Here is a 20,334-nt window from a genome sequence, read left to right on the forward strand (position 1 = left end):
CAGATGGAGAGGAGGATTCCAAGGTGAAGGGTTCATTTTCTGTTTTATTTCTGTAACAAAGTATCAGAAAGGTGGAGACAATACCAACGTATCCTCTGACAGCTCTGAAGTCAGGAACCTGAAATCAGTCTCACCAGGCTGCTGTTCCCAGGTCCTCCTGAAGCCTCTGGAAAGGGGGTCTCTTCACCCTTTCAGCAGCTAGAAGTCACCTACCTCCCTGCACAATGCCCTTCCTTCATGCTCACAGCCTGTATCGCGGCAGCTTGCTGTCAGCTTCACATCACCTGCTGTAGTCAAATCTCCCTCTGCCTCAATAGGTAAAACTATATTCAGGGCCCCCAGATAATCCAAGATACTTTCCACCTCAAACCCCTTCACTTAATCACACCTACAAACACGGGAGCATCTTAGATTCCTGGGGTTAAGAATTGAATTTTTTGAGGCTTCAAGAGGAAGCAGTCATTTGATGCCATCAATTCATTCTGAGGAGGGTTAAGTTTTATAGTGTTCTACTACATATTATTAAGATAATGTTCACAATACCTGTTATTCAGATAAAGTTATCTTCAGTTACATCTTCCTTCATAACTGTTTCCTCAAAATATAAAGTCTTGTGAGGGAAGACACTCTTGGACCACAATCATTAGAGACCATGTGGTTGAATCCAGGTTCCTCCATTCTTTTCTTAAACTCCTTAACATCCATCTACTAAGTTGTAAAGATCTTACAGAAACTAATTTAGTAGTTGGTTCATAGTCATAAACACTTCTGCATCAATTTGAGAATATAACTCAGCCTATCTTAATATCAGGGAAGATCCTTTCGAGGAGAGCATGGCAACCCACTCCAGTATTCTCGCCTGGAGAATCCCATGAACAGAGGAGTCTGGCGGGTTACAGTTCATAGTGTCACAGAGTCAGACACAACTGAAATGACTTAGCACATCTTAATATCGGTAGTTATGGTAGTCATCAGATCACTAAGCTTTATTTTTATTACATGCTAGATGCATATTTCCTTGGGCTTCCCAGGTGAGTTCAGTGGTCAGTTCTGATGAGGTGGATGAACCTAGAACCTATTATACAGAGTGAAGTGAGTCAGAAAGAGAAAGATAAATACCATATTCTAACACACATATCAGATCAGATCAGTCGCTCAGTCGTGTCCGACTCTTTGCGACCCCATGAATCGCAGCACACCAGGCCTCCACATATAGGGAATATAGAAAAATGGTACTGAAGAAATTTATTTACAGGGCAGCAATGGAGAAACAGACATAGAGAATAGACTTATGGACTTGGGGAGAGGGGAGGAGAGGGTGAGATGTATGGAAAGAGTAACATGGAAACATGGAAACTATGTAAAATAAACAGCCAATAGGAATTTGCTGTATGGCTAAGGAAACTCAAACAGGGGTTCTGTAGCAAACTAGAGGGGTAGGATGGGGTGGGAGATGGGAGGGAGGTTCATAAGGGAGGGGAAATATATATATGTGTGTATATATATATATATATATATATATATATATATACACACACACACACCTGTGGCTGATTCATGTTGAGGTTTGACAGAAAACAACAAAATTCTGTAAAGCAATTATCGTTTAAAAAAAAAAAAAAAGAATCCACCTGCCAATGCAGGAGACACAGGAGACCCAAGTTCAATCCCTGGGTTGGGAAGATCCCCTGGAGGAGGGCATGGCAACCCACTCCAGTATTCTTGCCTGGAGAACCCCATGGACAGAGGAGCCTCGTGGGCTACAGTCATGTTGCAAAAGAGTCAGACACGACTGAGTGACTAACGCTCTTTGTGAGGTTAACTATTAGACATTCTGTTCTTAAATGCACTTCAGTGGCCCAGCCACTGGATCTATTTTTGGCTGTCTTTCTCTAATTTCCTCAACCCCTCCTTCACACACACACATACACAACCCTTTCTTGTTCTAATAGAACTGGCTTAAGAGTAAGAATTTATGCTTTAGAGTTTTAGTTTTACCCACAGGAACCTTTGCAAATAGGGACATTTTCCCTGGCAAAAAGAAATGAGTAAGGGGCCTCAACCATACATGTTATTTTATTTTACATCAACTCCAGCTCTAATGGAAAAAGCACCAGCCAGGAAGATAAATTTGGAGCTGAGTGTGGGCTTCCTGACACACCACTCACTTGGCCCCAGCGCCTCCTCACCTGTGAAATACACTTGACAACCCAGTCTCACGAGATGGCTGCGGTGACTGCCTGGGAAGCCCAGGTGAAGGTGCGCGGAGCACAGCCCGCTTGTGTGGAAAGCGGATTCTGAAGCTGGGGGATGCATTCAGATGCCTTTGGGTCCATACACTTTTCTATTTAGCATTTTGCAGACATCCTCAGAGCCCACTTCCTGAATAAGGTGCTGCCCTAAATGCTCTGAAAAGCAGGAAGTGTCACTGCCCTGCAGAAACTAAAAATTTGGAGGAAAAGGTAAATGCAAAAAAATGCAAGGCCATGTTTAATAAGCAAAGTCAGCCACAGGTAACACACGATAAAATCAGGGAAGACTCCACAGAACAGGTGCAATCTGAGCTGACTCCAGAGTCTGGGAGGAAAAGAGTGTAATTCTAGGTCACCTCCATTCTCGTGACTTGTTGTGTCTCTTCCTAAACTGATGCCTGGAAATCCAAATATTCTTCCTTTTTTCATGAGAATGTTCAATCTCTAACCTTGCACGACCAGTCACATTCAGGTCCATCCTCAATGAAATGCAGGAAGCCCAGTTAAGGAGACTTCGTGCTCTGGGAACACCGGGAGAGTTGGGAGGAACATTTCCCTCTGTGCCGCAGTACTCCAGCCCACTGTTCCAGCTTGTGTATGTGTTTCTGTCCCTCTGAGTGTCTGGGAGGTGGCCGGGGTCCTGCACAGTGCTGCAGAAGTGGGTTTCTGTTATTTTGAAGGAAGGAGGAATTAGGGTGGTTTCCTGATGGGGTACCAACCACTGGCAAGGGATGGCACACGGCTGCACTCTGGAAGGGCGCAGATACTCCTGGGGGGAGGGGAACGTCAGGAGGGACCCCTGCACACGTGGCCTTGGAGCCATCAGTCAAATTCTGAGTGGAGGCTCCCCAGAGTCACGGAGGAGTCTGGGGATGGGAGTGGGTACGGAGGTGGGCACGGGTGGGTGACAAGTTCCCTGGGGCTGCAGTGTGGGGCTGTTGTGTGCGGGAGCCGAGAGGTTCAGGACAGAGGAAGTCAGGCAGGAACCCCCACAGACAGCCTGGGATGGTGCGCAGAGCTCTGCTTACGCGGTTGAAACCTCTGGACTGTGATCTATTCTTAGTCACGGGCAGAGTCGCCGTGGACACTGACCGATGCGCCGAGGTTCAAGCTCTTGCTCTACCCCTACACACTCCTGCTGTGACCCCGGGGTGGGAGGACGCGCTCTGCTGACGCCCTGCAGCGTGCTCAGGCCAGCCCCCTGGATGTGTGCGTAAATCCCGGTGTCCCGGGATGTTTTTCTCACGTGAACAGCATCCCCACTGTGCACCAGAGCAGAAAACCAGCATGGGAAACCCGGCTCTGGGTGCGGGGCACTTGAGGCAGAAGGATAGGTGTCGTGTCTGACCCGCAAGGGACCTCTCTGGCTGCCGGGACAGCTCGCTGGGGGTGGGGAGGCTGGCGGGGGGTGGGGTGGGGAGGAGCATCAAGGAAGCAGGAGCAGAGGCTGAGATAAGGGTACCCGAGGAAGGTGTTGCCGGGAGCAGAGGGACTGAAGGACACGCTCCTGGAAGGTGGGAGACGGTGGGTCAATCACCCCATGGTGCTGTTTGTCTCCAAGCCATTGAAATCGTTCAGGACGTTCTTGCAGACAGGAGTGACAGGTGAGTGGGTGCGGGGTGTTCAGAACTGAGTCAGTGAAGACCAGGGACCCGTGCCCCAAAGTGACAATATGCCCATGAATGAAGGCCCAGGACTCCTGGAGGGTATCCTCACAGGGCTCCAAAAATCCTCAGTTTCCTAGAGATCTAGGAATCCCAATGACATTGAAACTACGCTAAGTCATTCACTGAAACCCACCTACTGGCAGGCACCAGTCAGGTCAGCTGTCATTTCAAAGTCGAAACTCTTGAGGCTCCCAGGTGGTTAGTGTTCGGGTGACACAAGGCAGAGGAGAGAAAGGACTTAAGAGTGGGTGCTGAATAAGGATCAGCATGGGTTTACTGACCTTGGCCCCTAGGTCAGCTATGAAGAGATGAAATATGCACTGATCCATGCACCTATTGATATGAGATGGTTAAGATGTTTTTATCAACTTTATGAGCAATCTGTGAGTCTTCCAGTCTGTATTCAGTTCCAGATAATTCTGAAATTTTTCTGTCACTTGAAGAAATCCATTCATTATTCACTCAGGGGAGTAGGTTCTGGAACCAATTTTAAATTTACAAATTACTCATAACCTTCTGCATAGTGAATTGATGAAGCAGTTTGTTCTGTCTTTTTAAAAGGGAGTATGTTTCATTCCTCTGTCAAAAATCTAAATTCACAAATGAGTAGAAGTGAAGATATTCTGCTTACCTTGCGGTAAGAATTCAAGTGGAAATGACAGGCATTAGGACTTATTTTTAAGTGACACTATGTCTAAATCTGTCAATTTTCAAGACAAAAAAAAATTTTTGTGGATAGATGCATTATTTTTTATGTCACATTGGAAAGTGTCCACTTTTTCAAAATTTCCAATTTGCTCTAAGATGTGAACAAATTAGGAACACATATATTAAAAGGGACTTCACTTTAAGAGGCATACATTCTGAAAAATACCTAACATAACAGTCTTTCACTCTTGCCAATGCAGGAGATATTAGAGATGCAGGTTCGATCCCTGGGTTTGGAAGATCCCCAAGAGGAGGGAATGGCAACCCACTCCAGTATTCTTGACTGGAGAACCCCATGGACAGAGGAGCCTGGTGGGCTACAGTCCATGGGGTCCCAAAGTCAGACACGACTGAAGCAACTAAGCAACAACAACATCTAAGAGAGCAGGTCTCAAGTTTCCTCATCAGAAGAAAGACAGACCATGTGAGGTGGCAGATGTGCCAACTAACTGTACTGAGGGGAGCACTTCACCACACACATCATATCACATTGTGCACAAGGCCACATGTCAGTTACATCTCAATGAAACAAGGAAACATGACCATTAAAAGAAGAGGGCAGCATTCCAAGGAACCCTAAGTAGGTACCTTACATGAAACAATGTTGCTGACTCCAAGCTTAACTGAAACATAATAATGGATATGAAATGAATATAATGATTTAATATGCTATATAAGTGGGCATGAATGACAAGAGCTCACTAGAAAACTGTTGTTTGAATTACTGACTATTCACAATTTCTTTTTTACTTTTAGTGTTGAATTTACTTCTAAAACATTTTTAGTGTTTTCTAAGACGAATAGATAAGGAGAGTACTTCAAGTGGCAAAAGAGACAAGAAGTGTAAACAGAAAGAAATAATTTTTGCATTATGTTGTAAAAATACATTGTATTAGTAGTCTGTGTGAGGATTTAAAAAAACTATGAAGAAAAAACTGTGGATTTTTATTTCACATACAAATTTTGTCTAATAAATCACTATAGACAGTTCAAGAGGAGAAGGGGGCAACAGAGGGTGAGATGGTTGGATGGCATCACTGACTCAATGGACATGAGTTTGAGCAAAATCCAGGAGATAGTGGAGGATAGGGAAGCCTGGCATGCTGCAGTCCATGGGGTCACAAAGAGTCAGACACAACTTAGCGAGTGAACAACTTTCCTTATGTATTACTTTTAGAGCTCTGTGTGTGTGTGCCTTTTTTTTTTCTTTTGCAAAATATATGAATAGTTTTATTTTATAGCACTCACTCCAGTCAGAATTCTGGAGGACCCTAGTCCAGCCAGGAATGAAATGCTCTGCTTTGTGATGGACGTTTGTACCTTCAGAGATGAGATGGCCTAGGCTACTTACTCATATGTAACAATATGTCTCACTGTTTCCAAATACATTTTCTCTTTTACACTTTTAAGACAGGAACAAACTGGGAGACTGGGACTGACACATAAGCAGATGGCCAGTGGGAAGCGTCTGTAAAGCACAGAGAGCTCAGCTCGTGCTCTGTGACGGCCTGGAGGGGTGGGATAGGGGGTTGGGAGGGAGGTTCAAGAGGCTGTATGTATATATATGTAGCTGATTTACTTCATTGTACAACAAAAACTAACAAAACACTGTAAAGCAATTATACTCCCATAATTAAAAAATAAATAAATAAGACAGTCCTTTGTCTGAGAGCTTGCAGCAAGACCGAGGTCACCAGGCAATGAATGGCATTGTCACCCAAGACCTGTGCAACAGCCTTCTAACTCCTACAATGAACATGCCTCAATGAGCCTTTAGTTTTCCCAATGAAAAAACTGAGAAAAAGCTACACAGACAAAAGGGACTTAGTAAAAGACAGTGACAAAGAGCAGAGAATAAATTTCACATTTAAAGGCAGGGCTTATCTTTCAAAAGTTTAAATCTTAAATTGCTTTAGGATTATAAGATTCAAAAGAAAATAACCGAGGTGAAGAGAACTCAATCTAGGAGTTTAACTTAGAGTCTGCTTTCTGAGCTCAATTTAGTGACTGAAAGAAAAACCGAAGTCTATTTTCTTAATAGAGTTTCACTCTCAGGGGTGATAGTGAATAGGGAAATAAAACTCATATCGTCTCCTATGCAATAGTGTATAGAAATGAGGGTTGGCTCAAGAAAAGTAAGTTCTGGGTCATCGCCAATAAGCTTGAGATATCCCTCATAACTCAGCTGGTAAAGAATCCACCTGCAGTGTAGGAGACCCCAGTTCAATTCCTAGGTCATGAAGACCCGCTGGAGGAGGGATAGGCTACCCACTCCAGTATCCCTGGGCTTCCCTTGTGGCTCAGCTGGTAAAGAATCTGCCTGCAATGCAGGTGACCTGTGTTCGATCCCTGAGTTGGGAAGATCCCCTGGAGAAGGGAAAGGCTACCCACTCCAGTATTTTGGCTTGGAGAATCCCATGGACTGTATAGTCCCTGGGGTCGCAAAGAGTCAGACACAACTGAGCGACTTTCACTTTCACTGATTCAGAAGTGAACTGGACATTGGAGTGCAGACACACACGTGGGCATCCTAAGGTCCTAAACTATGTCCGTATTTTAATCACACATCTGTCCATCTAGGATTTAAAAAGAATGTTTCACAGACACGTTTGTGCCTCTGAGTATAAAAACTTATTAATATCGGTCAAGTGGAACACAAATTGAATTTAATTCTTAGCTTTAACACAGGTGAACAGTGCTCTTACTCCCCCAAAATCTTTTCATTAATCTTTTGGCAGTGGTATATGCATGTTTCTTAAGACTAGAAACCAGGCTCATCAATTAATTAATTTTCTGCTCTTAGACCATGGGCCCCAGAATGTTGTGTGTTCAACAGAATTGCTCTGCGAAGCTGCCTGCTCAAGGGCCCAGAGACTCGTCACCATGGGAAGGCTCTTTGCCCGTCATTTCTGGGCAAACTCACAACAAACGGGGGGAGCTCCCCTTCTCAGCACACCTGAACTGGTGGTTACTGCTTGGCGTGTGCTCCTACCCAGCCCAGTGCTGCTGGCTCGGGCTCAATAAGGGATGCAGAGTCACTCTACTATTGGCACACGACAGAGTGTAAAAGGAGGGGCTTCGGAAGCTCATGTCTTCCTCTGCACCTGCAAGTTTCTGCCAAAAACCCTCCACTCTACCTGTATCATCTAGATTTTTGTGAATTTCGATTCTAGATTCAATATTTCAATTTTCTATAATATGACTTTAGGGCCCCTGAATTTTTTTTTTAAAGCTGTAGTGGTAACTGCCACTTCTAACTCATTGTTTATTTTTTATTGGGGTGTAGTTGCTTTACAATGTAGCGTTAGTTTCTTCTGTACAGTGAAGTGAATCAGCCACGTGTGTACATATACCCCTCCCTCTGGGACCTCCCTCGCCTCCCCCTCCCACCCCTCTAGGTCATCACAGAGCACCGAGCTGAGCTCCCTGTGCTCTACAGCAGCTTCCCACTGGCTATCTGTTTTACACATGGTACCTGAAGCTCCAATCCTTTGGCAACCTGATGTGAACAGCCAACTCATTGAAAAAGACTCTGATGCTGGGAAAGATTGAAAGCAAAAGGAGAAGAGAGTAGCAGAGAATGAGATGGTTGGATGGCGTCACTGATTCAATGGACATGAACTTGGGCAAACTCCAGAAGATGGTGGACAAGGAGGCCTGAAGTGCTACAGTCCACTGGGGTCACAAAGAGGCAGCCACGACTTAGTGAGGAACAACAAACAACCATTTATACATGTCAACGCTACTCTGTCAGCTTGTCCCCCTTCCCCTCACCCCGACGCGCACAAGTCTATCTCCTACAGCTGTGTCTCTATTTCTGCTCTGCAAATAAGTTCATCTGTATCATTTTTCTGGATTCCACGTATATGTGTGAATATTTATTTTTTTCTTTCTGGCTTAGACCTAAATATAAGACCAGACACTATAAAACTATTAGAGAAAAACCTAGGAAAAACATGTTCTGACATAAACCACAGCAAGATCTTTTTTGACCCACCTCCTAGAGAAATGAAAAGAAAAGCAAAAATAAACAAACGGGACCTACGTAAACTTAAAAGCTTTTGCACAGCAAAGGAAGTCATAAACAAGAGGGGAAGATATCAGTCAGAATGGAAGAAAATATTTGCAAATGAAGCGACAAAGGATTAATCTGTAACTCATTTAAATGGCAGAGAAGGCAATGGCACCCCACTCCAGTCCTATTGCCTGGAAAATCCCATGGACGGAGGAGTCTGGTAGACTGCAATCCATGGGGTCGCTAACAGTTGGACATGACTGAGCGACTTCACTTTGACTTTTCACTTTCATGTGTTGGAGAAGGAAATGGCAACCCACTCCAGTCCTATTGCCTGGAGAATCCCAGGGACAGGTGGGCTGCCGTCTATGGGGTCGCACAGAGTCAGACACGACTGAAGCGACTTAGCAGCAGCAGCAGCATTTAAATGGAATGAAGCCCCATAATAGGGTTCTCTTTTCAGTTTCTAAGTAGTCTCCAATTCCTAAGAAAATGCTTACTGTTTACTAAGAAGACATGTATTTATTTGATTCTTACACTTTTCTACTATCAGTACTAGTTTCTCAGTTTCTAGATCCCAATACAGGAGAGAACAGGGGATTGAAAAGAACACAACTAAGTCGACGCAACTGACATACAAATAACACATCTGTTTAAAATACCCATGTGTGTGTCTTAGAGTAATTCAAACATATAGAATGTACTTTTGTCTTTATTTATATGAAAAACACGCTGAAGTCTTTGGTGAGAATTACCCAATTCCTCTCTCTCTTTGACCCTCCCCATCAGGTTCAGGGTACCATCTTCCCAGCTCCGAATTTCAACCCCATGCTGGATGCTGAGTTGCTGGGAGGCGCACTCCAGGGATTCGGTGAGCCTGGGGATGTCTAGCTCCTTTGGGGTCATTTTTTCTGTGTTTTCACCTTATTTTATGACTGTATGTGCATGCTCACTCAATCATGTCTGACTCTGCAACCCCATGGACTGTAGCCCACCAGACTCCTCTGTCCATGGATCCTCCAGGCAAGAATACTGGAGTGGGTTGCCATTCCTTCTCCAGGGGATCTTCCCAACTCAGGGGTTGAACCCGCTCTCCTGCACTGCAGGCAAATTCTTTACCATCTGAGCCACCATGGAAGCCCTACAGAAGGGAAACACAGATTCAAACAAAAAGCTGGGCAAAGAAATAGAATAAAAAAAATAGAAAAGATGAACAGAATTGCTTTTCACCATTCACATCTGATCAATATATTTTTGCCTTAAATTCTTAAGTGTCTCACCACTACTATTCAATGAAATTCTTAAGTCAAAAACTTTATCTGGGATAAGCATCTTTTCTCACTGTCTGTTTTCTAGCCTGTTTCCTTTGGGACCTCCATATCCGGCTAAACCAGCCCTATTTCTGCTGTTTCCCAGGGGCAGCTCCTCTACATCCTGCAAACTGGCCCAGCAACCCCCACCCCACCCCACTGCTCCCCCACCCCACCTGGAAGGCTGTTTTCTTCTCCCATCCACTTGGCATTCAAATTCTCATCTTTCAGGAACCCCCTCAAGTGAGCCGTCCTCTTTATAGCCCTTCTTTATCCTCCAGACTCATCAGGCCAGACACCTCCTTCTGCACGGCCCTGCCCCCACCCCCACTCACCCAGCCTGTCCACCTAGGTCAACTGCAGATCAGTCTGTGAGCTCTCAGGGTGGGGAGGCGGGGTCGCCCACCTTAGAAGTGGATGTCCAATGAACGAACAAGAGTTTAGGAAAGAAATGTAGAGAGAAGGGGGAAGTTGTTGAGTTTTTTTAAAAAAAGGATTTAATCCTTAGGATTCAACACAGAGCTGTGAGACGTCAACCTGTGCGAAGGAGACTGCTGGTGAGCAGGGAGATAAACACTGACACCAGAACATTTGCACCAAACATACAAAGCCTTTCAGGAGAAAGTGAACTGTCAGCTTGGAAGACAAGGTTGCTTTTATGAGAGTGATACTATGTGTATGTGTGTGTCTGTGTGTGTGCGTGTGTCCACTAGCAGGACCCCAGAGGAAAACAATCAAGAACTTGAATATGCTCTGAAGTCCACTTTAAGAATCTGCACTGCTTCCATTCCTTTTGAAATATCAATCATCACTAGAAAAATCTAAAGGCAGGGTAATAGAAAGTTGTGGATGAACTCTTCCTTCTGGAGAATATTTTGCTTTAAAACTATAGATCAGAGAAATCTACTCATTGAAAAAAAAGTTTTTTTCTTTGCACCAGTTTCAGTTTTCTTGTCATTGCAATTTTAGGGTCAGAATTCAGATTCACTTCGACCCTTGCAGCTTTTTGCTTGTCAGTGTTTTAGCTGAAGGATTCCAGGAGATTCTGCATGTGACAGCTCAGGCATGCTTCAGGGTGATAGAGCAAGGACACAGGTCAACACGCTTGGATGCTCCTGGCAAAGTTCAACCAAAAATGACAACTGCGAGTGTTCTCCTTGGCTACTGTGGGTTCTTTCCAGCTTTGCTGAGACATAACTGACATACAACAGTGTAAGTTCAAGGTGTATGTACACATGATGATTTGACATGCATGTTGCTAAATGGTTAACCCAGTAAGGTTAGCTTACACATCCTTCTCATCGCATAATTACCATTTTTGTTATTATGCTGAGAACATTCACTGATTACTCTCTCAGGAGCTTTCAACTATGCAATGCAGTACTGTTAACTGTAGTCTTTTCCTTTGCAGAAGCTTTTGAGTTTGATGTAATCCTACTTGATGATTTTTGACTTGGCTCTGTGTTTTATTAATACCTAGAAAAATCAGAAAGCAAAAATATGGTCTGATGCAAATGAAAGGGAGTTGTTTTAATAAAATGTGTCTTACAGTGTGTAACAGTTCACCGAGGAAAAGCAGTGCCTCCCAGGTAACGTCTCTAACAGTGCACTTGCCAAGCCCCAGCTGTGACCAGCTGCTTCCCCCGCCCATGCATGCTTAGAACACAGAGTACCTGTGTTTATTTTGTCTCAGTTAGCACATGTAACTTCCAGACCATCCCTGTCAGATCCTGGACAACGGGAACTATCTTTGACCTACATGCCTAAATCATGGCAAAGCTGCCCACAGGACAAAACAAATCTCTGTGGGACCCTCAGTGCTACTTAAATTAGATCCACCACTACCTGCCTCTGCCCTTACTCAGCAATAATGTGGTGTGAGCTGTAGAGTGTGTGTAGACACTATTTACACAGGTGGAGGAAGTGTCCCTTTACGCCTTGTGGCTGAGTTTTCCTGTATCTCCCCTGGAAGTAACCATTCAGTATCTACTAACTCATATTCATGGTGACTTTGTAGAAACACATCATGAATAACAAGAATCAACCATACATCATACAAGCCCATAAAATTGGTAAGGATCATTACGCTATGCTTTTCTGTTAAACCATCAAGTAGGAATTATTTAGGAATTCCTGGCCCTAATGCAATAGGACAAGAAAGAGAAAAAGACACACTGTCTAAAGAATAAGTCAAAATTCTTTGTTTCTGCAGCAGACATTATCAGCAAATTTCAAAATCCAAGGTAATCCAGTAAAAAATTATTAGAAGTGTGAGAGTTCAGGAGAAGGAAATGGCACCCACTCCAGTGTTCTGGCCTAGAGAATCTCATGAACAGAGGAGCCTGGTGGGCTGCTGTCCATAGGGTCGCACAGAGTCGGACACGACTGAGCAACTTAGCAGCAGCAGCAGCATGAGAGTTCAATAATTTTTCTGAACACAAGGTCCACATAAAGTTCAATATCATCTATTTCATTAAGGAATTATTCTGTTAAGACCAAAATAAAAATAATATAATTTGAAATATTGATAGAAATACAAATATGAATAATTTTAACCAAATAAAGTTTCTTGTAATTTACAAAAACTATAAAAATGTTTACTAAGTCTTTTAGAAAAGAAAAACACATAAATAATTCAACAGATATGTTAGTGACTTCTCTAAATTGATTCCTAAGTTTACAGTTATTTTAATTGATATTTGAATAACATTTTTGAGATCCATATGAAAATATTTTTAAATACTTCTAAAAGAATAAATGAGCCAGAATTGCTATGAACTTTGAAAAATGGAGAGTAATTCAGAGAGGTGTATTGTGGATAATCCCAACAGGATAACAACAAAAATCACATTATAATAATTATGTGTGATGATAGCAAAAATCAGTATGTATATATAACTGAAAAATCTTATTTGTTGTTCAGTTGCTTGACTCTTTGCCACCCTATGGACTGCAGCACACCAGGCTTCACTGTCTATTACCATCTCCTGGAGCTTGCTCAAACTCATGTCCATCAAATCGGTGATGTCATCCAACCATCTCATTCTCTGTTGTTCCTTTCTCCTCCTGCTCTCAATCTTTCCCAGTATCAGGATCTTTTCCAGTAAGTCTGCTCTTCACATCAGGTGGCCAAAGTATTGGAGCTTTAGCATCAGTCCTTCCAATGAATATTCAGGATTGATTTCCTTTAGAATTGACTGGATTGATCTCTTTGTAGTCCCAGGGACTCTTGAGAGTCTTCTCCAACACCACAGTTCAAAAGTATCAATTCTTCAATGCTCAGCCTTCTCTATAGTCCAACTCTCACATCCATATGTGACTACTGGAAAAACCATAGCTTTGACTAGATGGAACTCTGTTAGCAAAGTAATGTCTCTGCTTTTTAACATGCTGTCTAGGTTTGTCATAGCTTTTCTTTCAAGGAGTAAGCGTCTTTTAATTTCATGGCTGCAGTCACCATCTGCAGTGATTTTGGAGCCCAAGAAAATAAAGTCTGTCCCTGTTTCCACTGTTTCCCCATCTATTTGCCATGAAGTGATGGGACCAGATGACATGATCTTAGTTTTTTGAATGCTGAGTTTTAAGCCAGCCTTTTCACTCTCCTCTTTCACCTTCATCAAGAGGCTCTTTAGCTCCTCTTCCATTTCCACCATAAAGGTGATATCATCTGCATATCTGTGGTTATTGATACTTCTCCCAGCAGTCTTTTTTTCAGCTTGTGCTTCATCCAGCCTAGCATTTTGCATGATGTACTCTGTCTAAAGGAAATCAGTTCTGAATATTCACTAGAAGGGCTGATGCTGAAGCTGTAGCTCCAATACTTTGGCCACCAGATGCGAAGAACTGACTCATTGGAAAAGACCCTGATGCTGGGAAAGATTGAAAGCAGGTGGAGAAGGGGACAACAGAGGATGAGATGGTTGGATGACATCACCGACTTGACAGACATACATTTGAGCAAGATCCAGGAATTGGTGATGGACAGAGAAGCCTGGCATGCTGCAGTCCATGGGGTCACAAAGAGTTGGACAGGACTGAGGACTGAACTGAACTGAACTCTGCATATAAGTTAAATAAGCAGGGTGACAATATACAGCCTTGACGTATTCCTTTCCCAATTTGGAACCGGTCTGTTGTTCTATGTCCAGTTCTACCTGTTGCTTCTTGACCTGCATACAGGTTTCTCAGGAGGCAGGTAAGGAAATACGGTATTCTCATCTCTTTGAGAATTTTCCAGTTTGTTGTGATCCACACAGGCAAAGGCTTTAACATAGTCAATGAAGCAGAAGTAGATGTTTTTCTGGAACTCACTTGCTTTTCTACAATCCAATGGATGTTGGCAATTTGATCCTCCACCTTTTTTAAATTCAGCTGGAATATCTGGGAGTTCTAGGGTCACTGTGTGAAGCTTAGCTTGAAGGATTTTGAGCATAACCTTGTTAGCATGTGAAATAAGTGCAATTGTGTGGTAGTTTGAACATTCTTTGGCATTGCCTTTCTTTGGGATTGGAATGAAAATTGACCTTTTCCAGTTCTGTGGCCACTGCTGGGTTTTCCAAATTTTCTGGCATATTAGTACAACACTTTCACAACATCATCTTTTAGGATTTGAAATTAGCTCAGCTGGAATTCCATCACTTCCTTTAGCTTTGTTCATAGTAATGCTTCGTAAGACCCAACATCAATATTTTAGGAATCAGTGAACTAAAACAGACTGGAATGCATGAATTTAATTCAGATAACAATCATTTTACTACTGTGGACAAGAATCCCTTAAAAGAAATGGAGTAGCCCTCACAGTCATCAAATGAGTCCAAAATGCAGTACTTGGGCGCAATCTCAAAAACTACAGAATGATCTCTGTTCGTTTCCAAGGTAAACAATTCAATATCACAGTAATACAAGTCTATGCCCCAAACACTAACGTCAAAGAGATCGAAGTCTATGAAGACCTACAAGACCTTCTAGAACTAACACCAATAAATAAATAAATAAATAAAAATGATGTCCGTTTCATCATAGGGGACTAGAATACAAAAGCAGGAAGACAAGAGATACTTGGAGTAACAGGCAAGTTTGGCCTTAGAGTACAGAATGAAACTAACAGAGTTTTGCCAAGAGAACACACTGGTCACAGCAAACGCCCTCTTCCAACAACACTAGAGACAACTCTACACATGGACATCACCAGATGGTCAACACAAAAAAACCTTCTGCTGCTTATTAAAGCTACATTCATTTTGGATCACTTGGTCAACAGACTCCTCTGGAACCATCTCACATACCTTGGGTCCAGGACGTAACCCAGGAGGCTGGGCACCCTGCTGCTCGGTGCCACTTCACTTCAGGCTACGTCTTTGTCACAAATCTGAAATTCCAGTCTTTGAAGAAGATTCTCTGCCTCCCCACCTCCACTCTGCCGCTGCCAGACCCTCTCTCTCACATGAAAAGACACCCCACCCCACACTGGATCTTCAGAGACCCACCGTGCACCTTTACCCAATCCTCACCCTTGCTCACTGCACGTTTCCACAGCCAACTCACTACCTTCCTATGAGCCCAGCATTTCCAGGATGGCGTTAAATCCCCAAAACATGATCTGCTTAACATCCCAGTGCTTCAACTCGCTTTTATACTCATCTCCATCATTTGTCAGAGAAAAACTGTACCGCACACAACTCAACAGGCCAGGATGCCCTTACCAAAGGAGAGAGACTGGCCCCAGCTCCTCTGGGACAAAGGCGGGTAAGGTCTGAGCCCTGGGCTGAGCTAGTGAGTGGTTCAGAGGACGCAGGTTGGGGGCCCGGTCATGCAATGAGGATATCTAAGTCTGCCCACTGGTGCTGAGGGTGCATCCTGCCACAGGGCCCGGGGACAGCAACTGTCTTACTCAGCGGGCTCAAAGGGGTATGTCCTAAGCCCTGAGGAAGGCATTTCTAGCCTTCCAGCAAGTGGTTGGGAGAAGATTTACATCTCAAAGGAATAAAGAAAGAATTTACAACCACAGATTTTCCAAAGTAAATGCTCTCAGAAAAAAAGAAAAGAAAAGATCCAAGGCTTATGATAAGAAGAAGTCTATCTAAATATTGGTCAAGTTGAGGGGCACCTGAGGTCTTCCTGGTCACTACTGTAACTGCGTGTGTGCATGCTAATCTGCCCAGTCGTGTCCGACTCTTTACGACCCCATGAACTACAGCCCACCAGGCTCCTCTGTCCATGGGATTCTCCAGGCAAGAAAAATGGAGTGATTTGCCATTTCCTGCTCCAGGAGATCTTTCTAACCTGAGGATCGAACTTGCATCTTTTATGTCTCCTGCACTGGCAGGCAGCTCTTTATCACCACAATTATAGCTAGATCTCCCTGCAGCGATTGTACATCCAGGCATTTTACCAGGTCGATGGGTTGGTGGAGGAGGAAGCACAGGCCTCAGAGCCTAGGAGCAGGGCCTCTGTTACAAGCAGGGGCCTGATTCCCTCCTCTCACAGCTCCCTCCCCCAAGGCTCTTGCTTCTCTGGAGGGTCTGCACTGAGTAAGGGGCAGATGGGCCCCTGAGCAGAGCAGCTGGAGTTTGTCAGGTGGGTTAAACTGGAGCTGTGTCTTCCCTGATACTCCAAGGACAGAGTTAGTGGCAGGAGCTGAGCTCTGCAGAAGTAAGAGAGAGGATGAGCACCTCTGTCACTCTTGAGGTCAGGGAGACTAGACCCCGCCCCACCAGGGACAAGTGTACAAGAAGGCTCCTCAGGGGTCAGAAAGGGAGGGGCACCATCCCATGATGTTGTTGTTGAGTCGCTCAGTCACGTCAGACTCTTTGCAACCCCATGGACTACAGCACACCAGGCTTCCTTGTCCTTCACCAACTCCTGGAGCTTGCTCAAACTCACGTCCATTGAGTCAGTGATGCCACCCAACCGTTTCATCCTCTGTCGTCCCCTCCTCCTCCTGCCTTCAATCTTTCCCAGCATCAGGGTCTTTTTCAATGAGTTGACTCTGCATCAGGTGGTCAAAGTGTTTGAGCTTCAGCTCCAGCATCAGCCCTTCCAATGAATATTCAAGGTTGATTTCCTTTAGATTGACTAATTTGATTTCCATGCTGTCCAAGGGACTCTTGAGAGTCTTCTCCAGCACCACAGTTTGAAAGCATCAATTCTTCGGTACTCAACCTTCTTTATGGTCCAGTTCTCACATCATAATAAGTGCTGTCAGACTTCCCACAGTCTTCTGTGCTAGAATCCATCTTGGCTAAAAGGTGAGCATGTATATGGGGAGGGCCCTGGGACAGGTCAGATGTGGGGAGAGAGGCGAGATAACTGGCCAGAGCGGAACAGAGCCCTGGAAGAAGTGCCCCACATCAGTGATTTAAATCACATCTCTGGCACACTCCTCATTAGGGACCTTGCTGCTCTCTTCTCTAGGTCTGTGTTTCTGCTTTGCTCCTGCTCTACATGAACTGCTTCTTTGTTCGCTTTGTACTAACTGTGCTGCCAATAAACTCTGTGCCTGCTTCACCCCATTTCTGTGGGGAATTCTTTCTCCAAAAAAAGCCAAGGACCCTGGTGATCTCACCTGCTGTTGGAAGGACCAGAGCAGTGACTTTCCTCTCAATGCACATCTGTTGTAAGTCATTGGGAGCCGTGTGGTGAGAAGGACATGGGGTCTGTTCAAACTAGATCAGTGTGGAGTTCAGGGAAGCCTTTTGCTGGTGGGGTAGGAGGGGATGGGAGAAAGGCCACATTCTCTCCTCCCCTCTATTTTTATTGAATCTTTTAAAAAAGAAAAGTCTGTAGCACCAGGAGAGGGGGAGGCAGAAGGCACCTCGGCCGCAGCAGGGGTACCCTGAAACCTCCACTCAAGCTGGGCCTTCTCCCTCCACTGGGAGCACCAGGGGACGAGCTGGCCCACTGGCCTGACCCTTGCACCGTGGGCTCTCCCTACCTGCAGTGTGGCACTCACAGCACTCACTCACTCGCCAACACAACTCTCTTCCAGGCTGTGACAAAGACCTGCTGATTGACATCCTGACCCAGCGCTGCAACACCCAGAGGCTGTTGATCGCCGAGGCTTACCTGGGTGCCTTCAGCCGGGTGAGTCCCCCCAACCCCTCTCGTTTCCAGGCAAACTTCTGAGACACCTCCAAACAGGGTCTGGTATGCTCTCCAGTCTCTGATCACAAAGGTGTCTGACTTTACTGAACATTAGGGACAGTTCCTCTGCCTCAAACATGTGGCACAGAATGTGGGGAACAGACACATCAGAAGTGCCTGTACGTGATGTGTGACCCCACCAGCCCTTTCTTAGAAATCATTCATTTCATGTAGTAGAAGCTCTCACAGCCCAGCACCACCACCTGTTCCAATTAGGCACTGCCTGCGAACACCCCATGTTCAGCTCCAGGGAAGGCACACAGGAACTAATGACCCAGGCCCAGAAATAAGATCTTTTCCTGCAGTTCTCCTGAGGTCCTCACCCGCATCTCTATCCAAGTGGCTTCCCCACTAGCTTTTCCTCCCAAAGCTACAGTTAAAGACCATTAGAAAAGAATGGTGCTCAAAAATAGTTTCAGGCAATAGAACCGTCCAGAATACTCGTAATCATGCACTGGTTTTGAAGCAGGTGCCATTAAGGATTTCTCTCCTTTTTTGTGCGGTTAAACCACAGATTAAAAATGAAAACTCTTCAGTCCAAAAGGACCTGTAATAGCAATTACTTTTTGTCAACTGACCATTATCGATGAAACACTCTTTCTCTGTAACTCTTTCTCCGTAAGACTACTTCTTAAAGATTTAGTCCATCTCCAAACCTCAGGCTCTGAACAACCATAGTACACAAAACAAAGGCGTTCTCTGCTTTAGAATGAATGACATCTAAAAAGCCACCACTGCTCATGAAATTAGCTGAATTAAGCCATAGTAGGAAACCAGTTGTTGTTGTTTTTCTAGGTAAAACTGTTCCTTTTCTTGTGTTCCTATGATACCCGGAGTAGTTTTCCTTTGGAAGAAAATGTAAAAGCTATACAAGTTGCAGCATCAGTCACCCAATATTGCTGTAATATGCATACTGCTGTAAGAGAGGTCATTTTCAGTAACTTCTTATCCCAAAAGTTTACATACATCTGTGCTTTTCATAGATAAGGTTAACTTAGGTAAAAGCAACACTTTATCACTCTCTACAAAATGGCCCTAAAACAGACCAAAAAAACCCCCTAAGAAACGAGGCGTTTGCACCTTCTCAGACAGTGGATCCTCCAGGGAAGAGGCTTTACCACATGCCCAAGGTCTCAGAATGGTCAGACCCCCTGTGCTAGGGCCCCAGGCCTCCAGGGAACTTGAGGACCCTCAGAGGAACCTAGTGGGGCCCCTTGGCTCTGAGAGACTCCATCAGGTCAGTTACCTAGTCACTTTTACTGCTGCGGGTCCCTGGCTCACACGGTCCTGAGTTGGGCATTGCCACGTGGTACCCAGATGGATTTGGAAATGGTTCCCCCCCGCCAAAGCTGCTGCCCCAGGACCTTACCCTGGGTATCCCTAAACTGAAGGCAGGAGGAGTCCAAACCTAAAACTCCACTGTCTTGCTTTAATCCCAGAGCATTAATGTCGATTCCCCTGCAAAATACCTACCTGTGCACCAAATTCAATCCATCCTCCCACCCCTCTCACCAAGTGCCCAGCATCTGCACTCTGACCCTCAAGCTGTACTGGCCACCTCTTGCTCTGCCCACTGCAACAAGAGGAGGCCCTGCACGTCCGCAAACTGCCTGGCCAGGGCTCCGTGCACTCCCCCAGGACCTGGACACTCAGGCAGCCCCAGACACCCCCCCAAGACTGCTACACCACATCCTGTTCTGCCGGCGCACAGGCCTGGCTCCCCACCTCTCCCTCCCCGCCAGGTGTGCAGACTGACCTTACCTCCCGCCCCTCAGGCTTCACCTCCTGGAGTCAGGGAACGGGTCCAGCCAGGGTCTGATATAGAACAGGAACTGCATTCACTGGAATCCACTCTGCCTGTAAATAAAAAGGAGGAAAAAAAATCACATTAGGGTATACTTAACAGTTAAAAAAATAAAACACTGACAAACTGCCTCAATGTCCCATTTCCTTCATTTCTTCCTCTGGCTGCCCCCCAGACACCCTGCCGGACCTTGGGGATGGCTTCCTGACCGCCCCCACTGCTCACTTTCAGAATGACTTCTTCCACCTGGACAAGGCTAGTTTTCCCTTCCTGTGGGAGAGCTGATAGATTTCCTGTATGCTAACCATTGATTTTTATTAACATGAATAACAAAGATGAGAGGAAATTACTCTCTTAGCTGCTGAATAAGTTACAGTTCTGGGCACATTCCATAAATACTTCTTACTATTTGATACTTTACATTAGAGATGAGCTG

The 20,334-nt window shown here is 44.8% G+C and overlaps 1 protein-coding gene across 1 annotated transcript in view; it reads left to right on the forward strand.

Moving 5' to 3' along the window:
• Positions 1–20,334, forward strand: part of ANXA10 (annexin A10) — a 70,939-nt gene that overhangs the window by 25,751 nt on the left and 24,854 nt on the right. The window contains exons 2-3 of the mRNA XM_061424888.1: positions 9,432–9,513; positions 17,940–18,034. Of these exons, the coding sequence (XP_061280872.1) occupies positions 9,432–9,513; positions 17,940–18,034 (177 nt within the window). The remainder of the gene's footprint in view (positions 1–9,431; positions 9,514–17,939; positions 18,035–20,334) is intronic.

The sequence above is a fragment of the Bos javanicus genome, chromosome 8 (assembly GCF_032452875.1).
Source record: "Bos javanicus breed banteng chromosome 8, ARS-OSU_banteng_1.0, whole genome shotgun sequence".
NCBI lineage: Eukaryota > Metazoa > Chordata > Mammalia > Artiodactyla > Bovidae > Bos > Bos javanicus.